The 25411-nt window shown below is 40.9% G+C and overlaps 1 protein-coding gene across 1 annotated transcript in view; it reads right to left on the bottom strand.

Moving 5' to 3' along the window:
• Positions 1-25411, bottom strand: part of LOC102789464 (glucosidase 2 subunit beta-like) — a 164705-nt gene that overhangs the window by 100269 nt on the left and 39025 nt on the right. The window contains exon 9 of the mRNA XM_087837323.1: positions 5853-5939. Coding sequence (XP_087693449.1) covers positions 5853-5939 — 87 coding nt within the window. The remainder of the gene's footprint in view (positions 1-5852; positions 5940-25411) is intronic.

Raw genomic sequence — 25411 nt, 5'->3', positions numbered from 1 at the left:
TAAAATGTAAATAAAAGCTAAATTCAATAATGTGCAAATCTCATAAACTCATATTTTCTCAATAGCAGAACATAGAAAACATATCAAATGCTCGAATTGAGAAAATGTCCCACTTTCATAAAAAACACCGGCTCATTCCAACTTTAACGGCAACAACACATATTATAAAAAGTTGTGACAGGGCCATGTTTACCACTCTGTAGCATCCTCGCTTCTACTGGCAAACAGTCTGTAAACATCTGGGAACTGAGCGGACCAGCTGCTGGATTTACAGGAGAGGACTGTGTCCCATTCTCGTCTGATCCTACTGTAGGTCTTGATCTACTTTTTTAAAATTTTCATTTCATGTTGCTACAACTGGTTTTAGTTAGCAACTCGACACCCGGGGTCTTCTACTATGGAGCCATGCTGTTGTAATAGGATGGTGGTGTTTTTGGATCATGTTTTTGCATGTCAGAGCTTTAGCCTGGATTTGTGGATGTCGTGGTTTAGCTCTGTTCACGCACAGTGATTCCTGGGCCCATGCAGTGGCTTCCATGAGAGACTCATGCCTGTTTATAAGTGCTGCCCTTACAGCTTACCAGTATGTTTTTTTGGCCACACCTAAAGAGCTGTTTCTAAAGGCTTGGTTTCACTTCTGTAGACTGAGAACGGCCTGAGAGCCTCTCGTACCCCATGCTGTGGCTTCACAGTAGCAGCTTCCAGATGCAAATGTCAGCCCTTTTAGTTGCTTAATTGATGAAGACACATCAAAGGAATAACCCACACATGTCCATAAAAAAGCTTTTGAGTCAATTGTTCAATTAGCTTTTGGTTCCTTGGGGGGGGGAAGGTAGCTTCATATTAAATTAGCTGTATTTCCTTAACACTTTCTCCAATTTTGAAGCGAATAGCCTCAAATTAAAGCTGAGAATCTGCACTCCAAGCCCACATTCATTATGTAACTGTAACACAAATGCTTCGGTAAGCAGCTGAAACTGAGCATATGGCTAGAAGGTAATGGCTGTGACGGAGAGGCTTGATTGCATATTGAAGAGCCGATATGGAAACTCAGATGATTACAGGTGGATCACAACCTCTTGACAATCTAAGTATCATACTGATGTTTAAGTGGCATACAGAAACTGTCAGCTTCCAACGGCAAAGCATCTTCATGAAAATGCACTACGAGATAACAATCAGTCCACGCGCACATTTGTAGCGGTTTTTCAGATATCCGCAATGTCACAGCAACTAAAATACTTTGAGAAAAAACTGTGGAGAGGTCGATAAAGAGTTCCTTTCACATCTCAAAAAGAGGAAAGAAATCACTTAAACTGTAAATCAGTAGCACAGGAGGACAGTACAGTAAAAAAAAAAAAAAGTCATTCCTACCTAATAGAGTTCTTGTATGCACATTAGCACCAAAGCACAATGAACAGAAAGCAGCTTGTGCTCATTTAGTAACACACACACAAAAAGCTTTTGTGCGCCACATACGGTTGTATTTATAGGTACAACGACAGTTTGTAGGATGGCCTCGACCTTTTGGCTATTACGTGCTCCGTGGCCGTGGCCATGAATAAATATTATAATACCCACTAGAGTACTAAAAATCTCAATGTTTATGTAGCTCTTTGTGTTCAGTGAAAAGTAACAAACACTCGTCATCTTCAGCATCTTAGGGTTCACAGAAAAATGAACATCTGCATAGCTCGAGGGCCATATCTGGACACTTCTACCAAGCAAGACTCTCAATGTCTGCTTGCTGCATTGTGGCTGTATAATAGTGAAAGGAAGGGATTGGACTTAATAGAAAGAGAAGCAGGTATAAGAAGTAGGAAACCTTTTCACTCTTAGCTTAGCTGGTCTTTACGTTCGGCTCGTTTTTGCCTATTCTGGTTATACTGATGCGCCATGGTTTGTTTTGTTTGAAGCTAATGGCGATCCAAAGAAACAATGAACAGTAAACAAATACAGTGGGGCAAAAAAGTATTTAGTCAGCCACCGATTGTGCAAGTTCCCCCACTTAAAATGATGACAGAGGTCAGTAATTTGCACCAGAGGTACACTTCAACTGTGAGAGACAGAATGTGAAAAAAAAAATCCATGAATTCACATGGTAGGATTTGTAAAGAATTTATTCGTAAATCAGGGTGGAAAATAAGTATTTGGTCACCTCAAACAAGGAAAATCCCTGGCTCTCACAGACCTGTAACGTCTTCTGTAAGAAGCTTTTCTGTCCCCGACTCGTTACCTGTATGAATGGCACCTGTTTGACCTCATCATCTGTATAAAAGACACCTGTCCACAGCCTCAACCAGTCAGACTCCAAACTCCGCCATGGCCAAGACCAAAGAGCTTTCGAAGGACACCAGGAAAAGAATTGTAGACCTGCACCAGACTGGGAAGAGTGAATCTACAATAGGCAAGCAGCTTGGTGTGAAAAAATCAACTGTGGGAGCAATCATCAGAAAATGGAAGACATACAAGACCACTGATAATCTCCCTCGATCTGGGGCTCCACGCAAGATCTCATCCCGTGGGGTCAAAATGATCATGAGAACGGTGAGCAAAGATCCCAGAACCACACGGGGGGACCTGGTCAATGACCTGCAGAGAGCTGGGACCAAAGTAACAAAGGTCACCATCAGTAACACACTACAACGGCAGGGAATCAAATCCCGCAGTGCCAGACGTGTTCCGCTGCCAGTCTCCAGACCTCAACCCCATAGAAAATCTGTGGCGGGAGTTAAAAGTCCGTGTTGCTCGGCGACAGCCCCAAAACATCACTGCTCTTGAGAAGATCTGCATGGAGGAATGGGCCAAAATACCAGCTACTGTGTGTGCAAACCTGGTAAAGACCTATAGTAAACGTTTGACCTCTGTTATTGCCAACAAAGGTTATGTTACAAAGTATTGAGTTGTATTTTTGTTATTGACCAAATACTTATTTTCCACCCTGATTTACGAATAAATTCTTTACAAATCCTACCATGTGAATTCATGGATTTTTTTTTCACATTCTGTCTCTCACAGTTGAAGTGTACCTCTGGTGCAAATTACTGACCTCTGTCATCATTTTAAGTGGGGGAACTTGCACAATCGGTGGCTGACTAAATACTTTTTTGCCCCACTGTAGATAGACTCAAAACTGATTGAATGGGAGCTCACATATATTACAGCCATTCCACGTCCACGGTATAGAACCGCAAAGTTGGGAAGTTGGGAATTCAATGCTTCCTGTGCACCAAGTGAATCTCGTCTACATGACCATCAGTCTCAGTAAGCATAACGTGTACAAAGACGAATGCTTTGTCAGAGCGACAGGGTTGTTTATTCGCTGTTCAGTAAAGTGCTTCATCATATAAAGCTTTACCGCACCTAGCTGGCATAAAAAATGTATTCATTTGTTATCAGCCATGGAATTCCTTCTTTTGTCAGCAATGATAATAGAGTCAACCCACTGGATTATTTTAACATTCAGATAATTGTTACAGGGGTAAAATAAAAGGCTGTTCTGGTAACTTTTATGGCACATCAACTTTTCTGCTAGCAATAATCGTGCAAATAAAATGAATCCATTTTCAGTCTGTATGTGTTTCAATGGTGTTCTAATGAAAAGCGGCGAGGCAGGGGTTTGCCTTATAATTCATATTCTGTGATGGCGCAACACCGAGATAAGCCAGGCGGATGGTGACATCTAATCTGAACCCCACTGTTTTTTGGGTTTGTTTTTTTTTTTTTTTTTGGGGGGGGGGGTCTATGGAAATGACTACCTTCTTATCGGTGGAGTGGGTTATTTGAGCAGATCTTCGCTGTGGCTTAGTGAAGGGACTCAATCACCACTGCCCAGCGATATGCCTCACTTTCGTCCCCCATCATCCCCCCTTCATCTTTTTATCTGAGGAAAGGAAATGAAAGGATGGTATCTGGTATTCTCCGCGTCCTCGGTTTAGGAGATGGAGAGGAGCGGACATTTTCTTTTAGGCTTTAACTTGCTGATGAAAACATGCGGCCTATAAACCTGCGCTCCGAAAAGAAATACACTGGCAATTTATTGACTGTGGATGTGCACTGACTCAAAAAGGAAGTAGTTATGAGGTAATTTGTGTTGTGACAGCTGCATTTATAACTCTGGAGTAATCAAGCTTTTACACATTTTGGTTAAAGGAACACCATTTTTCCTCATTTTCTGATTATCTTCTGGGCTTTTTCTCTTGTCTCCACATTTTTCTTGGAGGTTATTGCACACAGCCACTGGAGATAATGCTTTTGTTTTTCTGTGTACGTGTACAGTATGCGGTTAATGTAGGAAAATGTTTTTTAATTTGCCGGTAGAAATGGGTTTTGGGTGTGGAGAAGAGCAAAAATGGGACAGACAGAAAGGCTTGAGAAGTTTGCAGTCCACAGTAGGTAGATAAAGGGAGGGCCCAGTGACAGATGTCAGGGCTCGGTCATGCATCATTTATTAGTCGGTAAATTTCAGGGGAATCTCAGCGTTCGCTGGTTTCTCTACAAGAGGCAGAGTAAATGTACCCTGTCCGACTACTTTGGTGAACCTTAAAAGGTGACTCACACTATTTTGCATCCTTGACAGTTTTGTCCTAAACTAGGAGAAACTATTGCAATGCCTTTATGTCAGGCTGGAATTGGACTTCTGTAAAGACACACAACAAGAGGTTGAGGTTGTGACAAGAGGCCGGACTGATACAGGAATAAAGCAAGGTTAAGGCTTTACAGCTTAAGTTGGGAGCTCTGTTAGGGCATCATTCGGCACCATAATGATTCATCTGAATGATAACATCAGCACATTAGCACAAGTATAAAATCCCATGTCTACTGTATGATTTAAAAGCACCAACATTAGTTAACAAGGATTAAACCTGTCTGTGTGACCAAATCTGGTGTATTCACATGACAAATTTAAGTGCTTATGTTAATTAATGTGCGCTGTCCCCTTTAAATAAACATAACTGAGGAGCTGAGCTGTGTGCCATTAGTTTTACAGGGTTTTAGGGGTACTGGAGGAGAATTTCTAGAGTCCTCCTTGTTCCTGTGAGCTGATAGGAAGGCAACAGTCAGTCAAGTGACAAATAACCACATAGCCAAGGTATGCAGAAGAGAATCTCTGAACAGGTCATACCTTGACGCAGATGGGCTACAGCAGCACGAGACCACACTTGGCTAAGGACAGGAAACTGAGGCTACAGTTTGTACATGCTCACCAAAATTAGAAAATAGAACAAAAAATGTAATCTGGTAAGAAGAGTCTCAATTTCTGCTGCAAAATTCAGGTGGTAGTGTCAGAATTTCATCTAAACAACATAAAAGCATGGATCCATCCTCCCTTGTAACAGTTCGGGCTGGTGTTGGTAGTTTAACGCTGTAGGGGGATGTTTTCTTGGAAGACCTTAGTACCCTTAGTACCAACTGAGCATTATTTAAACCCCACAGTCCACCTGAGTGTTGCTGAATGTGTCCCTTTACGACCACAGTGGATCCATCTTCTGTTGGCTGCTTCCGACAGAATGAAAAACAATGCCACAAAGCTCAGATCATCTCAAACTGGTTTCCTGAACACGAGTTCACTGTACTCAAATTACCTCCACAGTCACCAGGTTTAAGTCCAATAGATGTGCAGCTACTGTGCGATGCTATCATGACAACATGGACAAAAAACCTGAGGAATGTTTCCAGCACCTTGTTGAATCTGTCTATGTGAAGTTCAACACATATACAACACATCCAAAAAGATATAGTCCGCTGAGTTTTAGTGTAACTGAGACGTAATATACACAATAAAAAGGTCAAATATATATATTAAGAAAGATAGAAAAAGATGGCTGATAGAATTAAAAAAGAGCTCTTACTTTGACAGTGTCGCCTCTCGTCAGGACGTCCCAGAGTGTGCTCTGAAACTTGGAGAGATCCATCCTGTGACCTCTGTCCAACAAAGCCTGGGAGTAAGAGGAAAATCAAAAAGGCGAATCAAAGCGTGACAAACATGAGTCTGAGCACCCGAAAACAGCTTTACAAAGACATTCAATGTGCAGCCGTATCATATAAATTAGTTGAAAACAGCCCACATTACCAGCACTCAGTATATGAAGTTCCTAATAAATAAAAAAAAAATTCAATATGACGGGCACCGCAAATATGCACATCTCCCCCTAAAGCACATATGCATTCTGACAGACCTCAGGTTGCACACAAGCTGGTAATCTTGCATCTGTTGTGCAGTGTGCCTGGTGGCCCCACAGGTATAGGCTTATAAAAAGTGCCTTACATAACTGATAATAAACTGCACATCATCCATCTCCCATTCAGCTCACCTCCCAATAATCCCCGCTGCCATATCTGCTTATCTATTCAAGTCACCCTCTCATTAAATCAGCTTTTACAGCCAAATGGAAGAAGTTTACTACTCATAGAAGTCAAATACCATTCATCATGAGGAAGGCTGTAGTTATACAGATATAGACTGCATGTTTTAATTCACTGGAGGACAAACGCATCCTTCCTCCTATCTCAATAAACATAGACTCCTGCAGAAATAAATAAATAAAATAAGGTGGGGGGAAAAAATTGACAAGGGAATTAATCTGCTGCCTTTTGCCTGCCGAAATGGAAGTCAGTGAGGCGGTGCATACCAGTGGGTGCCCATCAGTCACAAGACCTTGTGCAGGCCCCGAAAACAGCTGAATGTGATGCCACTGCACATTGGGAGGTAAAGGATGGTGACAGAGAAGTTGGTACAGCTTTCAGTGTTTATTCATCTGAAACAGTGTCCCCTGGAAGCCATTTTGGCAGCAATGTATCACAGCAGGCGCTGACCTTTAGATGCTATGCACAATTAAGCTAAGCTAATAAACACAACTGCGGATCTGGACTCGTGGAACGGAAGGCAGGTGGCTGTGAATCACGCTGGACACGTGAATGGCATAAAGCTCACTTGGGTGGTGTTTTCAGAGCGAAAACTGAAATGTGTTTGTTATGGAGGAAATGAGCTGAATTTTGAGCTTTGTCTGGTGCTGTAGAGGCTTTCTGATGCTCCGGGTGGCCTCTATGCAGAGTACAGAATTGTCCACGCGCTCAACTGAAGCCGTCCTTCGCTGAAACAACATACAGTAACCTTGCCTTGACAGCTTAGTTAGTTAGTTAAGGTTTTAGTTAATGGTTCTTGTAAGAACTGCATCGGGCTGTCTAGACATTAGTATTGTGTAAGAAAAGGAAACCTGGCAAGTCTTTTTTTTCTCTCAACTTTTTGGCTTCAATAATATTCATATTGTCAGTTACCTCATCATATTAACCACGACAAACAGATGCACTGACAAAGTGTACACGTGCAGGAACACAAGTGCCTGACTTTTGCCATTTTCAGAAGTTGCCCTCTCTTGGCACATACCAGGTAATGATCTTCTACAGAGGCATTTTCACCACAGGAAACACTATATTTGATCTACGTGAAAGCGTTTCCTGCAAAGCATGTAGGAGGGGGTGCACCTGCTACCAGATCCCTGGTACAAAATCTCCAGGTATGCACGTGTAAGAATAGCACGGGTAGCAGTCAGATTATTCACAGCACACAATTAGACAAGTGTGGGGACATCATTTTTCCTGCCTCTTACAGGAAAAATTATGTCCACACACTAGGTGGTCGAGGTGGGACTCCTGTCTGAACTAAACACAGTTGAAAAGAAAAATTTCCTATCATGTGCAACATGTCTTCTTCTACTTCTTCTTTCAGCTAATCTCTTTAAAGGTAACCACAGCAGATCATCTTCCTCCATCTCACCTTTTCCTCAGCATCCTCCTCTGTCACACCAACTCTCGGCGTGTCCTCCGTCACCTCCTCTGAGGTCTTCCTCTTTTCCTCCTGCCTGGCAGCTTCACATCCTTTGTTCAATATATCCACTATCCCTCTTCTGCACATGTCCATCTCAGCGTTGCTTCTCTAACCTTTTCCCCAAACTGCTTGGCCTAAACTGTCCCTCTAATGTACTCATTTCTAATCTTGTCCATTCTGCTTGCTCCCAATAAAAATCTGAACACCTTCAGTTCGGCCTCTTGTCTTTCTGTCGGTGCCTCCGTCTCCAAACCACACGTGACATCAGGTCTCACAACCAACTTGTAAATCTTGCCTTTTATCCTGCTATCCTTCTGTCATAAATCATCCTTGACACTCATCTCCACCCTGCGTACCTCTCTTCATCACCTCTCTTGTGCGCAGTACATTGCTTTGGATGGTTGACCCTAGGTAATTAAACTCAACCACTGTTACACCTGTCTCCCTCTCATGAACACACACGTTCTGTCTCATTTCTACTGACTTTCATTCCTCTTATCTCCGGAGCATACCTCCACCTCTACAGGCTCTCTTTCACCTGCTTCCTACTATCACTACAGATCACAATGCAATCTGCAAACATAATAGTCCACAGAGACTCCTGTCTGTCACTCTTAGAGGACAGGACAGGAGTATGAGGACTCCTGTCCTCATACTCCTGTCCTGCAATACCCTCACATACCTCTCTGCCACTCGTGACCTCCTCACGCAGTACCACAGTTCCTCTCTTGGCACTCGATCATATGTTTTCTCTAGAGCTCAGCTCCTTCTGACCATTTCTATACTTTTCCATCAACTCTCTCAAAGCAAACATCACCTTTAGTGCTCTTTCTCACTGATCGTGACCTCTTTCGCAACCTAGCTTCAACAATCTTTCCCGTATCTTCATGGTAAGGTTCATCAGCTTTATCTCTTTGTAGTTCCTACAGCTCTGCACATCCCCCCCTGTTCTTTAAACTCAGTACTAGTACACTGCTTCTCCAATCCTCAGACGTCCTCTCACTCTCCAGGACTGTGTCAAACAATGTGTTCTCTGACCTCTCTCCTACACAGGTATGACCTACAAGTGAGGTAGAATATTCTGACCTGAGAGTCTCGACATTTTCAGAAGTTCACGTGTAGAAACATCTGGATCCAGGGTTCTCAAAGAGTGGCGTCTAGGCCATCAGTAGCTCCCAGTAACAACTTATGAGCCCCATGATTGCATCAAAGTAGGAATGCACATAACATTTATCCGCGCTCTATATGCCATCACGTCGTAGCGCGTAATCAAATTCAGGGAAAGTATCTTTCCACTTCAACACCTTTCCATTAGTCATCACGACAGAGTAACCTTGAAACGTAATAGCGAGACGCCCATTACATTTCCTTCCACCAAATACAGCTGCACAAAGAAATGTAAGATTCATGGTTATGTGAAAATTCGGCAACAGTTCTGAGAAATAAGCTCCACACTTCATATAGTCAAACGAACACACGGGCTGATGAATCAGTATGCAAAGATATTGCCTTACAAGAGAAAAGAGCTCAAATAACATGGTTACATACTTTGCTATGTTATTTGATAGATCCAGCCAGTCCCAGAAGCACAGTTCTACAAATACCATTTATATCTACCTGGCAAGAGAATATTGGGTTTCTAGTCAAAGTTATGAAATGTATCACCTTGCAAATATGTGAAAAGAGCACAAACAAAAAGATGAGACATCCATTACCATGAACCCACACAACTGAAAATATTACCACTCCCACGCCGTATTAGTCCGTATAAGGCATAGAGGATTGTACACATGCATGAGTAGAAAGTCACACAGGTAATAAAGCTGCAGCTACTTTTGTTTATTTGCCTCATGTACGAGTCCCTCTCCCTTCATTTAGGCTTTTATCCTTTGCTCAGTCGGGTACCCGGCAACAAATACACAGACACAGCACGTTGTTCAGACAAAGCAGTACTTACAAGTTAGGCACCACACCAGCTTCCACAGTTAGCATGGTGAAACTTTCAGCAGTAAGCAATACCACTTAATGTTTTAATTATCATTAAAAAACTGTGTTTGATCATCAAACTTTTATCAGTCACGGAAAACAGTGTCCTCATTTACCCAAAGGCAAGTGCGCAGGTGCAGCATGCAACGTGGGTTTGCTTTGAATCTAAAAAAACACAGCTCAAGGCAGTGAGAGAGCTCTAGAGATTTCTCAGCCTTCTAAGAGGACCAACCCCTCTTTCTCTTTTCTCAGACTGTACATCCTCGATTCCTTTTCGCGTGTTTTTAGCCCTTGCCACCAGAGACGCAGGCGGGGGAGGCGGGGAGTCGGGCAACAGGTATGTAACAAAATGAGACATCCTTGCTTCGGAGCCATCGTTTTAAAAGCAGTGTCAATTAAATGTGACGTGTAGCACACAGCTGCATTGTGCTGTTTGCTTTTTCTTTTTTGTGATCGCAGATGTCAGATAGGCACGGCAGTGTTTGTGACAGCATATATATATATATTTAGGCCCACTTTTAATGAAATTCCCAATGCAGCACAAAGTGACAAGAGTGTACAGACACTTTTTTTTTTTGAATCACACACATATACAGTGAAGGGCAGAAAGTCTGACAAGAAAAGACACATCTGAAGTTTGGCTGCAAGCTGGAGTTTAAAAGAGCACTGAGGGCGACTTGAGCTAAGATGGTCACCCTGTCTGCAGAATGAAAACAGCTTCGTGGCCACAACCGCAGGCTTTTAAAGAAATGCAGGCTGAGTTCATGTTTAGCTGAGTGCACGATGTGGGGACTTTGGAGCAGGGGAAGAATGTCAGGGTTTGTCTCTTTAACTCGCTAACAGCTTGTCAAGTATGTAAGCGGAAGCTCTCGGTGTCTGCGCACTAGTTATGTACATCAAACTGCTTCTAAAATATCCTCAATAAGAGAGACACACTGTAGACCCGTGGGTGACAAACTCTTTTTATGACGTGGGCCACAAACAGCCCACTTTGATCTTAAATGGGGCAGACTGGTGAAACTCCTCTATAGAAGTTTAACTACACATTTAAAATCCCTGATATATATTAATATAAGATTAAGAAGTGCAGTTCCAGCAAATGAAAGAAATCTGTCCACACAAACAAATAAATGTGTGAAATATGACTTTTTGTTTCTTTTTTTATATATATTGAGAGAATCTGAAAATTCTACAGCAGACAGTGAAAAAACAGGAACTTTTCTGTAATTTAATCTATTACTTCATTACTTTGATGCAGTATGAATGGCAATGGGAGAGCTCCCTAAACCTGTGAAAACACAGTTAAAAGTCCAAAATCTATGTCAGGGACGTCAAACTAATTTTACATCATGGGCCACATAACAGATCACTTTGATCTCAAGTGGGTTGGACGAGTGAAATTCCCCCTTTCGATCATAAGGAAGATTAACCACACATTTAATCTCAGAGTTAATATAAGATTTAAGAAGTGCAATTTCAACGGGACGTCACAGTTTTTATACAAGATGATGAGATCGTGCCGGAGTAAATGAACAACATCTGTCAGCATGACTCTTTTGGCTTTAACTGTAAAAAAATCAATAAATACGTAAAATTACAGAAAAACAATCCTGATCGCTCATTGCACAGACTGTGATGTCACTATAAAACAGAAGGCTCTTGTTAATTCACAGAAAATGTTTTTTTTGTACAAAACAATAACAAAAACAGACATTTCTACAATAGATTCTAAAGAACAGGAACTTTTCAGTCATTTAAATTTTTATTTATCACTTCAAATTTTCCAAAGCCACACAGCAGGCCAGATTGGATTCTTTGCTGGGCCAATCCTAGCCCCTGAGCCTTATATTTGACATCCCTGCTGTTGGCTCTTATATACATGTCAGTTGTTTGGGCTCCTTGTCCTTTTGGGTACTTTCTTCTTGACACTCGAAATGCAACTTTCTGTTTTGGTTACTACAGGCGTTATGAATAATTGCTGGTGATCCCATTCGACAGAGATGAGCATGAACGTGGAATAAAGTAGTGAGCAGCAAATTGCCCGAGGCATCGAAAACACCGGTCATCTCAGCCGTTACTGCAGTGTAGGGGGGCACCCCCCCTCCCGTCTCGCCGTTCAATCTGAAGCCCAGATGGGTTTCACTGAAACCTTCCCCGGAAATAATCAGCTCTGACCATACTGGAACAAGTAAGTCTGGATTCAAAGTTAATTTGGTGATCAGAGATTATTCAGGCAAACCTTGAGTGATTGCATCGCACTGCTCTGTGAAATTACGCTATTATTCTACCCCAGCAGAGGGGGGAGAAAAAAGGAAATTCTACACTGTGAAAAAGTTATTGCCTCGCCTTTTGAGAAATAACACAGTTGTGTGGAAGATAAGTTGAAAATAAGTCACAAATATGAATAATTTGGCAATATCAGGCTGAATTTCTTTATTTAATTTTCAAAATTCACTGCATGATCCTCTCTGTTAATCCAAGAAAATGGAAAGGGAATCAAGGGAGAGTGATAGCAGTCAACTGTGGGAAGAGACGGCAGCCTATTTGTTGACAGCTTATTAAAATGTAACTAGTTCAGGGGAGCTTTTTAAAAACTAAATGCTTGTTTACAGTAATTGTTACTTAAGCATCAATTGATACAGCTGAAGCTGATAAGCCATATAATAATCCTGCAATGTGCCAGGCTGATTAGACCACCTGAGGCACAGTAATTAGGTAAAGGATAATCAAACTTAATACTCTAAAGCTTTTTGACTAACTTCTGTGAGGCATGATATTTTAGAGACATACTGATGTAGTACAGTTCTGTGTTCATTCCAGTCATGTCTTTGCTTATTCAAACTGTTGATCTTGAATTTAATGTTATCAGACTTCTGTAGGTTCAGCTTGGAACAGTTAAATTGAGGGATAAAATAGTGCAAAGCAAAGTTTCTTCTTTACACTGACTAACTATTTTAGATTTATTTCATTTCCAGTTAACAGTCCTGATTGTTTGGGTTAAAAAATGGTGCTAAGTTAATCATTGATTTGTAATTTAGTCAATTAACCCGAGAGTTTTCAGTATCTGACTGTTATTGACTGCAATTTGGTTTAAAAAAATCTCTCCTATATATATCTCCTTTTAGACATTACAGACGATTCAAATACTCAACTTTAAAACTAGGGATGGGTATCGTTTAGATTTTATCCGATACCAGTACCAAACCGGTACTTTTGAAACAGTGCCGGTGCTTAAACGGTGCTCGAACCGGTGCTTAAAGAATGGAGAACACAAAATTGGTCCAAAAACCTCTCATGTTCAACTGTTTTTTTGTAAAAAAGATAACAATGTTAGCCTTTTCTGCAGCTATAGGGCATATATGGTATCACTCTGGGCTGGAAGCAGTGCTTAATCAATGGAAAAAACACAAACTTTGTCTAAAAACCTCTCATGTTTAGCTGTTTCCCTCTTTTTCTTTGGTCATTTTAGCCTTTTTGGCCAGGGTGAAGGGAGTATCTGCCATCAAACAAGAAGACAGCAGCATGTAACTACGACTGTGTTTGCTAGTTCACCTTACATGCATTAATGTAATAACGTGGTTAGCCTACTCAACGTAAATTACACATGAACAACATTAAGCTACTCACGCAGAGAAGAACGGCTGCTGCTGCCATCATCATCCGTCATCATTTCTGCTACACTGGCAGGGCTAGGGGCCAGGACTCTACTCTTCGGGTTCTTGGGGGATGTTGCTAACTCCGAGTCCGACAACAGGCACCACACCCGCAGTAGATGTGCCCGGAGGTCTCGCAGCAAGCTATCAAATGCGGCGCACAAAATGCTATACGTCGCCAGGTGTTTCATCAGATTCGAGGTGTTACCTCCTTTGCACAGTATCACCTTAAAGCACTTGTTGCAGGCTGCTGAGTTTGCAGAACGTACGTACCTGGGCCCGCCTACTACGCTTGCAAAGGTAAAATGATTGGCTAGAATCCAAAGTGTATGACATCTCAGGGAAAAAAAGCACCGAAATGTGCGCTGCTTTTCGGTCTGGTTACTACCGTTTATGTCAGAACCATACCGGTACCCATCCCTATTTAAAACTGAAGTATTGATCAATAATGTAATATCACAGTATATATATATACAGAAGAGCGCCTCTGAATCCACAACAAACAATGAAGCAGATGGGCTATGGCAGCAGAAGACCACACCAGATGCCTGTCAGCTAAGAACAGGATATATGCTGTTTTCAAGCAAAACTGGACATATATGTTGAATCTATCTGAATCACAATTTAGAAACTGTGCTCACCAGAGATGAAATAAAAGCCTTCCGCCCAATAGCAATGCTAACTAAATGTATTTGCTAGTGGCTCATTTTAGCACCCTTGGCTGTTAAAAAGCTAAATTTAGCTAGTTTTGCAAACTACTGTAGAGCACATTGTTAGCATTAGCTATCTGAATTATCCAAATTCCACTTTAACATAAAAATGCTCTGACATAAATTAGATCAATATTATAGCCTAAAACTAATACAGATGCTAGGACAATTGGCTAGGAGGCAACCCTGCACGATTAATTGTTTCTCCCTCCTCTAAGGGCAGAGAGCATTAGAAAGGACAACGTATTTGTTGCATGGTCTCCATGACCTTTTTCTACCTGCTAACACTTCACATTGACCAAAACAAAAATAACCATATTCATTATGAAAAGAATTTTTAATTGAAGACCTAAAGTCTATACTGCACGATGAAAAAAATAACCTTCAAACTTTAAGGCTATAGAAAAGTATTTTCTTTACATCAGAAATATTGCATTTCTCTTCTGTGCTAACTTGTCATCATCAGCCCACCTATGCACGCAATCACACCAGGCATATTTCCAGCAAAGCCTGATTTCAAGCTTTAATCATAGGGAGAAAAAAAAGGTGTTGTAAGATTCTTTAATCATGTTAATGAACAGTTCCTCTTTTCTTAAGATAAAAGACGGGCAGATGGATCGATATATAGCATCACATCAGTCCATATTCTCCTCAGTATCTGGGCCCGGGGAACATTTCGTAAAGGCCATAGGGTCGGCTTATCACGGAGCTAAATGCCAATGTAATTATTAGTGTCTGGAGATAGTGGAAAGGGAAGCACATCCTGCGGCAGTACACCATATTTAATTAATAAATGTCACTCTGTAGAGGGAGTGAAGGGAGTGCGTGAGAAACGAGAAAAGAAGCGGGGAGGGAGAGAGTCAGAGTGACAGCAATACTGATCCTGACTTAAGTGCACAAGCAAACAGCCACATCTGGTACATGTAGAAATGCACTGGGTAACAAAACACAGGATGCTGAGATTATACAAGCGTGCCAACAAGAGTCGCATCGGGTCCAGTGTTAAGTCGCTGTTGTAAAACATGCGACAACAAGCTGGAAGAAATACTCGGCATACCCTTTCTTTCACAACCGCTTACATATTGCAGCTAATTGGCGACGCTGATTTGCAAATAAGGTGTGATGTTCTTACAGCAAACAGAACATTAAAGGTATGGGAGATGGCTCCCGAGATGGGATCACAGAATACTTCACTTTCTACATTTTTGCACTTGAACTCTGGACAGCGTTGCGAGAATGAGGTCAGGAAATGGTTCAAATCTGCCCTTTGACACATCTATGGAAGAAACACAATTACCTGTAGCATACTCGGGGGTATTCGCAGGGTACAGAGCTAGTACAGGAGCTACCTAACAATTATTTAGCTACTGTCATTAAGGAGCTTGGAAAGAAAAGTGTCTGGACTTCTTTAAGTTGTTTGAAGACATTACACCTCTCATCTGGGAAGCTTCTTCAGTTCTAAGGTCAAATGGTGGAGAGTCCCAGATTTAAGGCCTATGGGAGTGCCCCCCAAAAGGGACAAAGGACCCCCTAATGATTCTCTACCTAATCACACGAGCCAAGGTGTGAAAACGGGTGTAGGTCACAATCAGCCAAGGTTTTGGGTGAACTCATTGTGAAGCCTAGCCCCACCCTGTCGTGTGATTTCCTGAAGTCAGAAGGCCCAGGACATGTGGGCATTAAGGCGTCTGAGAAGGGATCTCAAAACTGGATTATAGATGTAACCAACGCCTGTGTTCAAAGATGGTGGTTCACAGTGGACACAGATGGCTTCTTTCACTTCTCTTTCAAACCAGAGGTTAAACCAACTAACTCCTCACATACACAGTCTTGAATAATCTGGCCCCATCGTAGCTTTAAATCTCATAGGACCATACCGTCAATATAAAGCACTTTGCTCTCAGACTGCAGGCTTACTTCTGGTTTCTCGAGTTTCTAAAAGTAGAATGGGAGGCAGAGCCTTCAGCTTTTCCCTGTGGAACCTTCTCCCAGTTTGGGTTCAGAAGGCCGACACTCTACTTTTAAGATTAGCCTTAAACTTTCCTTCTTGATAAAGGTTATAGTTAGGTCTAACTCAAATGTGTTTGAACGACCCTTTAGTTATGCTTCTATAGGCTCAGGCTGTTGAAGGCTTCCCATGGTGCACTGAGCATTTCTTCTCCACTCCCCTCTTTTCACTCCTCATGTGCTTACACACCACTGAAAACATTTCATTTAATACAAACCACACGTTGATAACATTTGATATTACAGGAAAATAACCTCAAAATTGTTGACAACTTCTAATTATGAACATCAGCAGAATCCAGAAGGCATTTTTTAAATATGTGTTAATCAAAAACACAACAGTTTACTCAGTTAAATAAAATTAGCCTTACAACAAATTTGTGGCAAATTTGTGGCAGCAAATATGGTCGGAATGAAATTTCAAAATATAATGAAGAAATATTGCTGTTAATGAATGTAGGTGCAAACTGAGACACAAAATGTCCATACAGAACCACTTTAAAACAGCACTTGGCTCGCATTCAGGAAAGATTGTGATTTAATACAGAGCAAGCCTAGAGGAAGACACAACTTGATTAGTGATTACAATTCTGTCAAAGTCACCACCTTTCTCTTAAACAATTTGCATTTTGTGTCTAAACTACACAAAAAGATTCAAACCTCAGTCTTTGGTGTCAAATTCTGCCCCCTGGCAGCCGCCATCCACCAATCAACACACACAGCGGAAACACTTCCTACTGTGGAGGAAAATGTTGCCAGGAAACATAATTCAAGCTGCAGTTTTCCCTCAGCAATGTCATTGGGAAAACAAATTGGTATTATTAGTATTTCTAGGAGAAAAGAGTTGAAATTGTCATCATTGACACTTAATTCTCAGGAGGAAAGAAAAGGGAAAAAATCCAGTTATGAAATTCTGGTCTTCGCTTGCTCTCGCATGCCTTGCATGATTGACAGCTTCATTAATTAGCTAGTTAGACTTGAAAGAATGGCAGAGTCCTAGCAATGAGATGAGCGTGGAATATTACAGGAGTAGACGGCAATTTAGCTTCATTTTTCATCATAAAAAGAAACTAAGAGAGCATTTGTATGCAGTAAACATTTCAGCCAGGCGTCTAGATATACTGAGCTTGGTAAACAACAAGTAATACACAGACTGGAAATAGACCTGTGTTTGGACATGTATGTAATAACATATTATGAGAGGTTAGGTTAGATTCGACACACTTTCTAACAATATTCTAACACTTATATCCACTATAATATATCCACTATCTGTGCAGCAAATCAAACATTAACATTAATTTGGATCAAATAATGAATTCAGTGCTAATAGCAATCCTTTCCAATGTCTACCATTCATATTACTTAGCTCTCAGACACACAGGCCTAGAGATTGGCCAGCTAGATTACTAGAGAAAAATGTCTGTTCCCAACCAGTCAGCGAATGGTTTGTAAAGTTTGCTGGCTGTCACTAGGTGAAAGTAGCATATGGTAATGTACCAAAGACCGTATTGTGATTCCTTTGGTTACTATTTGTTATGATTGGTAGTTAAACTTGAAAAATGTTAGACGTGTTGAATGCGTTGCTTGTAGCACTACTTTTAACCTTCTAGGACCTGGCGTCCACATATGTGGACATCACATTTTGGGTTGTTTACACCAAAATACTAAATTTTGCTCTACAAGGACCTGATGTCCACTTACAAGGACATTATACTGCCACTGTCCTATTGAACTTTAAAGCGAATGTCCTCATATGTGGATCTCATTTTTCTCAGAAACAAAAATCAGGTAAAAAAAAAGAAAAGAAATCACGTATTTTTTTGTTTTTACATTCATCAGGTCCATATCCGCCTAAATAGCATAAAGAGAAATTAAAAATGCATGGCATGAAAGAGTTTGGGTCTTCAGGGGTTAATGGGAAGGTGGACATTCTTACATTTTCAGCTTCCATCAGACGATTTCAAGTTTTACTATCATTCGTCAAGTAATTAGTGTGATTTTGCACACAAGCTGGTGTCTTTCATTCAAACCGCAGCTATCCGCTTGTAACCAAACCAGTCACAGTAAGTTTTGGCAACTGCCAGGCATTCGGCAACAGACAGCAACCTTCAAGAACCACTCGCCAACTGGTTGGGGAATATGTGTTTCTGTCTAACTTTTCTGGCACTTTTGCCAAATCTTTAAGTCTTTTGGGGTAGAGTACTCAAAACATGTCGCTTGGGCCTCTCAGCGAATAATTTAAACCTGCGGACGGCAGCCGTGAGGATGACAGATGACTGCCAACAATTTAGCCAACACTGAAGAGGACAGCTTAACAATTATCCTAAAATTAGAAAAGTCTAGCAAGTTTTTAGGATGTTAGGATGCTTTTATAACACTTTTCCTATCTTATGTTTTCATAGTACTTCATTTTTATACAAGTTATGAAGTTTTTGTAACATTCCCCCAGGTCAGGAAAATCTATTGAACATTTTAAAACTTTTCTCAGAGCATTTTAAGTTCTGTGCCCTGATCTAGTTTTATTTTACATAATTTTCGCTTTCCTTTGATTGAATTATGCATTAATATGCTTTTTGCCTTTGAACGTTTTCATTTGCTGCTTGCTGAGGCACTTTGTAACCCCGGTTCTGAAAAGTGCTGTAAAAATAAGCATTTATTTTGCTTACCGCTAAAATAAATGCAGAAGCTAGAGAGACGTGCGCACTTGTGCCACTGCTGTTGGGAAACAAAAATACGAGTCCCCCCCCGTCCTACTTTGGTGAAGGTCGAAGGGGGTCAGGCGTCCTGTCTCTTTGCTTTTCCTGCTGTCTGGGACTCAGGCAGCGTGTCAAGCAAGACGCCAGCTTCCATGTTGCACCCCTCCCGACCCACCTCCGCTGCTTCCTTTGCCCCCTTCAATCAGCCTGGAGTGCTACCTGAGTCATGACTACACCTGGGACCCTCTTGCCTCGCTGTCATTGAATCAGCTGCTGACACCAAGCCCATATCCTGCAGATTTTGTTTTCTGCCCACATATTAACGCTGAGCAGTCTGCAGAATAGAAAAAGTAGATGAGAGAAAATAGATCAAGGTCCTGGAAAGCCGCAAAAAAAAGAAAAAAAAAGATGTCTCTAAATGTTTCTTATGCAACAATTTCTATCCCTCTCACACATTTCTTCTGAAGGCGACACTCCTCGGCACACAGAAGTGGGTATTCTTGTTTGGAAACAATAGCAGGCGTGCTTCTGAGGCAACTGTTAAGCTATTGCAAAGCAGATGCTTTTTTCTCTCGCCAATCAATTTAACACCTACACCTCCCCTCTCCTCCCTCACGCTGGCTTTGGCTCATCAGTTTTAAATGGCACAAGGCATTCTTGCATTGTTCTTTTGACTTACTCAGAGGACGTGAAATGCCTGCGCTGAAGTTACAGTCCTATCAAGACTTAATCACCAATAGGTCGGGTCAGCTCAGGCAAGAAACATAAAGCACTGCGAGGCAACATCAAAATCATTGCGGTGTGTGAAGACTTATATTTCTGAGTGTCTGTAAAAACAGGATAAAGGTTTGGAACACCCCCCCCAACCCCCCCCCCCCCCCAACCTCCGCCCCTTCTGAATCTTATGTGAGACAGAATTGCAAAGGAAAAAGCCATCTGTGTCTGACTCTTATCCCTGGCTTCTCCAGAGCCTGGATGAGCCTGAGCCAGCAAATGTCAGTCGGATAAAGACCGAGCCTGACAGACAGACACAGGAGTTTTGTCATTCCGTGTGTCATCCCTTTGCTAGCGAGCCCAATCTTTGCCGGTCTCAAAAACCCCCAAGATGATGGGGGAAAGAAACATTCTCAGGGTGAACGTCAGGTTGTGTAACTCCTCCAAGTGCCACAGTAGCTGAAACATCGAGGACGTGAGCTATTCTGGTGCCCCTGGGGCCTTTAAGAGCTTTCATTATTGTCTTATGCGCTGTGCTGCGGGGTCACCATGGAAACACAAAACACATCAACAATTTCACCACAAAGGATATGAGGTTCTTCAACAAGACGTTCTTCCAGGAGCCAGTGGTCTGTCTCGAGCACAGGATATTTGATGTGACTTGATATGTAGAAATACAAATGCAGAACTGTGCAGTTTATTTTATGATTATATGACCTGCAGAATGTGTTTAAAAAACATTAAAAGTGAGCTTATTATTCAATACTATCCTTTATTTAAGTGCAAATGCAGTGCACTGAAATTATTAAATTGCCTGGAAGTCTGTTTTTTTTAACTTAATAAAGATAAGTAAATTGTCATGAACAATTTAAAGTAAAGGAGTACCGCACACTGGATTTAACCTCATTATTTTATATGGATTTTGCATTAATATACAATATTGCAATGCATATTAAAATTGAAAAGGTTGTGTAATTTTAGAGCCTTGGGCACTAGTTATTGAAGGGTTTTCCTACATTGGTACTCAAAGAAAATGTGAAATATACAGTTATTGAGGTTTGTACAATATAGATTGCTTTGAATGAGTCACATTTCCAAATCCCTGTGTCTACAATCTCTAAAATAGTTTGGTAAAAAAAAACAAAAAAAAAAAAACTTTTTCTGCACAGCCATTAAATCAATTGTGTCTTCATATTAGGTCTTTAAAGCTAAGATTTTAGTAAGTATTCTATTAGTAGTCTTACCGCTCCTACAGAAAATTTAAATTGTCAGCCTACGCACAAGCAGCATTACTGTTTGTAACTTTACATTAGTTTTAATTTTTACTTGTCACTCTCCTAAGGCCATACTAACATATCTGTTATAAGTTACTCCTGATGCAAACCCAATATTATGTACTGCTTCCTACCGGCTTTGAGTGTGAAGCACAATGCAACACACTAATTGAGATGCATTGTCATGTACAGTACTTAGCGCTTTGCTGACAGCGAGTGTTGGTAACCAGCCTAAACCTGTACTTAACAGAAACTGATTTGGAGGCAGGATGTACAGCCACGTAACTAACTGCCGCAACCAGTACAGAGCTCTTCTAAGAGTGGAAAACTATTCAGCTTGTGGCATTTCTGTGGTTGCACTACACACAAACACACTGGTGTTTGATAATGTAAGTAGTATCTCAACTAACTACTAGCCTCGAACACAGTCAGCCGACATGACCCAGAGCAGCTATAGTTGGGAGTGGGAAAGTCCAAAGGCACTTTTCTGTCATTAGCTAACCCTTTACAATGTTACTTATTATTTAGCATATCCTCCTACTGGTAAAACATTCTTTTATGGTCTGGGATCAAATCATGTGCAGGTATAAGCAAGTCAAATGTAACACTTTTGAGATGAAATTGTTACCGTCATAAAATAAATTCAGGACCTAACTATAGCCCATAGAAAAGATAAATGTAGCCACGATGATGTTCCCCACTACACTGAGTTGAAACTGTCATTAACAAGTCTTGGATAACCTGCCTTTCTGACTCCAATAATGACCAAAAGTTGCAAAATGATCTTTATATTTTATTTAACATGAACTGAAACCAGTGTTGGTCAAGTAAAGTAATCAAAAGTAATCAGTAATTAATTCCTGATTACTTCCCCAAAAAAGTAATCCCGTTACTTTACTGATTACTTATTTTCAAAAGTAATTAATTACTTAGTTACTTTTTAAAAACATGATTTGCAACCTGAATAGGTGATAAAGCGATAGATCTTTCAGCCCAATTCTACTTTTTCTGCATAATCCATCATACAAATCAAATGGAAAAGTCTCTTTTTAAAACTTGTTTTATTAGTTTAAATCTTTTAACTTTATGCATCAAGCAAAAATTCAATTATATGCAACATTCTCTGACTGGAAGAAATTTGTTTAACATTTAAACCTATTTTCTGCACATTCCAGCACATAAAATAAAATATTTTTGTGTTTACACTCACTCTTTCAAATGGATGCAAGTAAAACACAGCAGAAAATAAATAAAATCAAAGACTAGCGGTCCTGTTGCTCTATTTTCACCTGTAAAGCAGGAGTAGGGTAGGCGGAGGTTTGACCTGGTGCAGGTGTGCCGCAGCGGTCAGTGGAAGAGTTTCTCTGTGAATTTCCCATTACGTCATAGCGCACTCGATGCTTGCTTGGAAGTTTAGGTTTTTTTTCGCTGTAAAAAGAAGTTTTCTTCCCACGCACAACGGACACTAATGTTTTTGTCACTTTTATGGAATCAAACTCAAAGGTCAGTACTTCCACCCTTTAAATGCTGCACGCTCATACTCTCTCCTGCACTCGATATATGATGCATTGTTGATCTGCACACAGCTGTTGTCACGAACGTCGCACTCGCTTACGTCACTGTCATGAGACATTCTCGCAAAAAAACCACGGTTTTAGTAACGCAGTAACGCAGGCATGCTTACGGGAAAGAAACAATAATCTAAATACCTTTTTTGCAATAGTAATCCCTTACTTTACTCATTACTTGAAAAAAGTAATCGGATTAACGCGTTACTGCCCATCTCTGCTTGAAACTAACAACCATAAAGTCATTAGCAAATTTGACCCCATGGTTCCCCTAGAAAACCAATGGGGTCGGCTCTGGCCCATGGGTTCTCCAGGGTTAAGCATGAATTATAACTGTTAGCCAAGGCTTCAGTCATACAGGCTTAGAAACTGATCGACAACCATTTGGTAACCATCGGTGCAAGGGAAAAAATTCGTATTTAGTGACCAGTTGGTGAGTGGTTGCTGGTAATCACTCTGAAATTAACTGCTAAGGCTCCATTCACACACGCCTAGAGACTGGTCAGTGATTTCCTGGCAACAAGCAATGGTTAGGAAAAAAATGTGCATTTTGCAACCAGTTGGTGAGTGGTTGCTGGTAATCGTTAATGTGAAACTGGTCACCAAGGGGCCTAATCCTTGTCTTGAAAGATGCTATATAAATACAGTCGTATTAACTTACTTTTGGATATGGTGCTGCACCAGAAACTTCCATGCACTTGCATTGTTTGCCAGTAGTTTGCATGCAAGACACTGACTTGTCTGCAAACACTTGCAAACAACTCAACAGGCAATAGTAAAACTTTCAATACTTTTCAAAGTTGCATCTTTTGAAATATGTTGGTAGCAGTGATAAGGCACAATTTATCTATTTTTCTATCATTTGTGTTGAAAACTTTTATTTTTCAAGTTTTGCAACAGCTTGGATAGTAACTAGCGAATGATTGCAGACAAGTTGGTGTCTTCAACAGTGGCAATTTGCTAGTGACCAAAGAAATCACAAGGTTGTTTTTGGTGCAGCATCCTATTGACTGGCGATAACCAGAAAAAAACAAACAAATCCTGAAGTCAATGCAGAGAGTGCCATTAAACTGCATTATTTAGGGCCACCAGATGGGGACAACTGTAGTTGCTATAGCAGGGGTAGGCAACTCCAGGCCTCGAGTGCCGGTGTCCTGCAGGTTTTAGATCGCACCCTGGGTTAACACACCTGAATCAAATGATTAGTTCATTACCAGGCCTCTGGAGAACTTCAAGAAATGCTGAGGAGTCATTTAGCCCTTTAAATCAGCTATGATGGATCATGGACACATCTAAAACCTCCAGGACACCGCCACTCGAGGCCTGGAGTTGCCTACCCCTGTGCTATAGGAAGTCTATGGGGAAACAGCTTTCTGACTTGACCTCAGTAAACACTTTTCTGCTGAATTTATGAGCTCAGTTACTTTTTTTGGATCACGCTGAATAAAAATGTCTACTTTGAAAATCTTGGTCATACCATATATCCAAATGGATCTGTGTTATGAAACTGCTCACTCATTGGCTAACAAACTGTTAACTTGCTGGCCAAGTTTCAAAGCCCGTCCACCCGTCCATCCATTTTTTTCTTTATAGCCAATTTGGTGATGGTGAAAAGGCTTAAAAAACCTTCACAAATCAACGTTCAGCTATGTTCAATTTGGATAATATGGGGAACATCCATTTTTCTTGAGCAACTGGCAATTACCAAAGGGTTACCAACTGGTCTCCGAGCCTATGTCACTAAAGGCTTAATGTAACTTATCATCCTACTGTTTCAGACATCGTTTTTACACACAAAAACAGCAGGGAAGGTTTAGGTGTACCAAAAATCTCAGCGTTAACAATCTAGATGCACTGCATTGTCTAAAAACTCAGAGCAGAAATAACAGCATTGTGTGCCGCAAATTCTTGCAGCGATGCAACTGAAAATTAAGGACAATGTGGTAATTTCTAAGACCTTTTATTAGTATTGTAAATTAGTATATGTAAATAAGATATTTTAAAGAGTTTTTAAAAACCCTGAACACAGTAAAATACAGTAAATACAGTAATCAATGTGTTCACATAGGAGACACAAGCACAGACCATCCAGTTGGAAACAGAAGTCTATTGTCTTTGTACTCTGCTCACTGGCAACTGCAACATTAATAGTATTTGTCAAGTGGATAAGGCTGATAAAAATTCGAATGATTGCCTTGAGCATGCTTTAAGGCTGGTTTGTCATTACAGCTTGTAAGACAGCAGTCCCAGTGTTGGAGTCAAAGTGATACAAACACAGCTGTGTGATTCAAATATTTTAAATCTGACTCTCTTTTCTTGTATATATAAACATAAACCACATTTTTTTCTTTTGCTTTTGTTAGTTTTTATATTTTGAGAGAGAAAAAACTGATTTGATTGTTTAAAAAAAAGCAAACTGGCAAACAGATGCAGGCGGCAAACACATGGACTCAGGCACAGAGATAGCTCTTGATATAAGACACCTCTGTCAAGACTTGTTGGATCTGCACAAAATGATGCCTCTTCACTTTGCTCCTTCCCTCTCTTGCCTTTGACCTCCCACTGGTTCCATTACCTGTATCACCCGCGCGACCTTGAGCGCATCCAATCTTGGCAGTTACATAACAAAAGACGAATGCGGAGGAGATTAAAGGTGCAGAGCGAGAGGGCAAGGCAAGAGATTGAGAAGTGCCAGGTGTGCAGCCTGAAACAAATAAAAAAAAGTCTTTCACAGTTACCAACTAAAATCATTCGACATCCCACCCTCCTTTGAAGACCCTCGCTGTCCTTCTCTTTCAAAAGAACATGACACATAACAGCATTTTTTTTCTTTTCCTAGGAGGTAAGTTTCTCTACCTCAGCTCTACAAACCACATATCAGTCCACCTGTGGTTACAGCTTGTCATTTTACATTATATAACTTGAAAGCACTCCAGCTGGGGAGCAAAAAAAACGTGATGTGTTCGATGGTA

The sequence above is a fragment of the Neolamprologus brichardi genome, chromosome 3 (assembly GCF_056152115.1).
Source record: "Neolamprologus brichardi isolate AB-2024 chromosome 3, ASM5615211v1, whole genome shotgun sequence".
Lineage (NCBI taxonomy): Eukaryota > Metazoa > Chordata > Actinopteri > Cichliformes > Cichlidae > Neolamprologus > Neolamprologus brichardi.
This window is presented reverse-complemented; position numbering and strand designations above follow the sequence as displayed.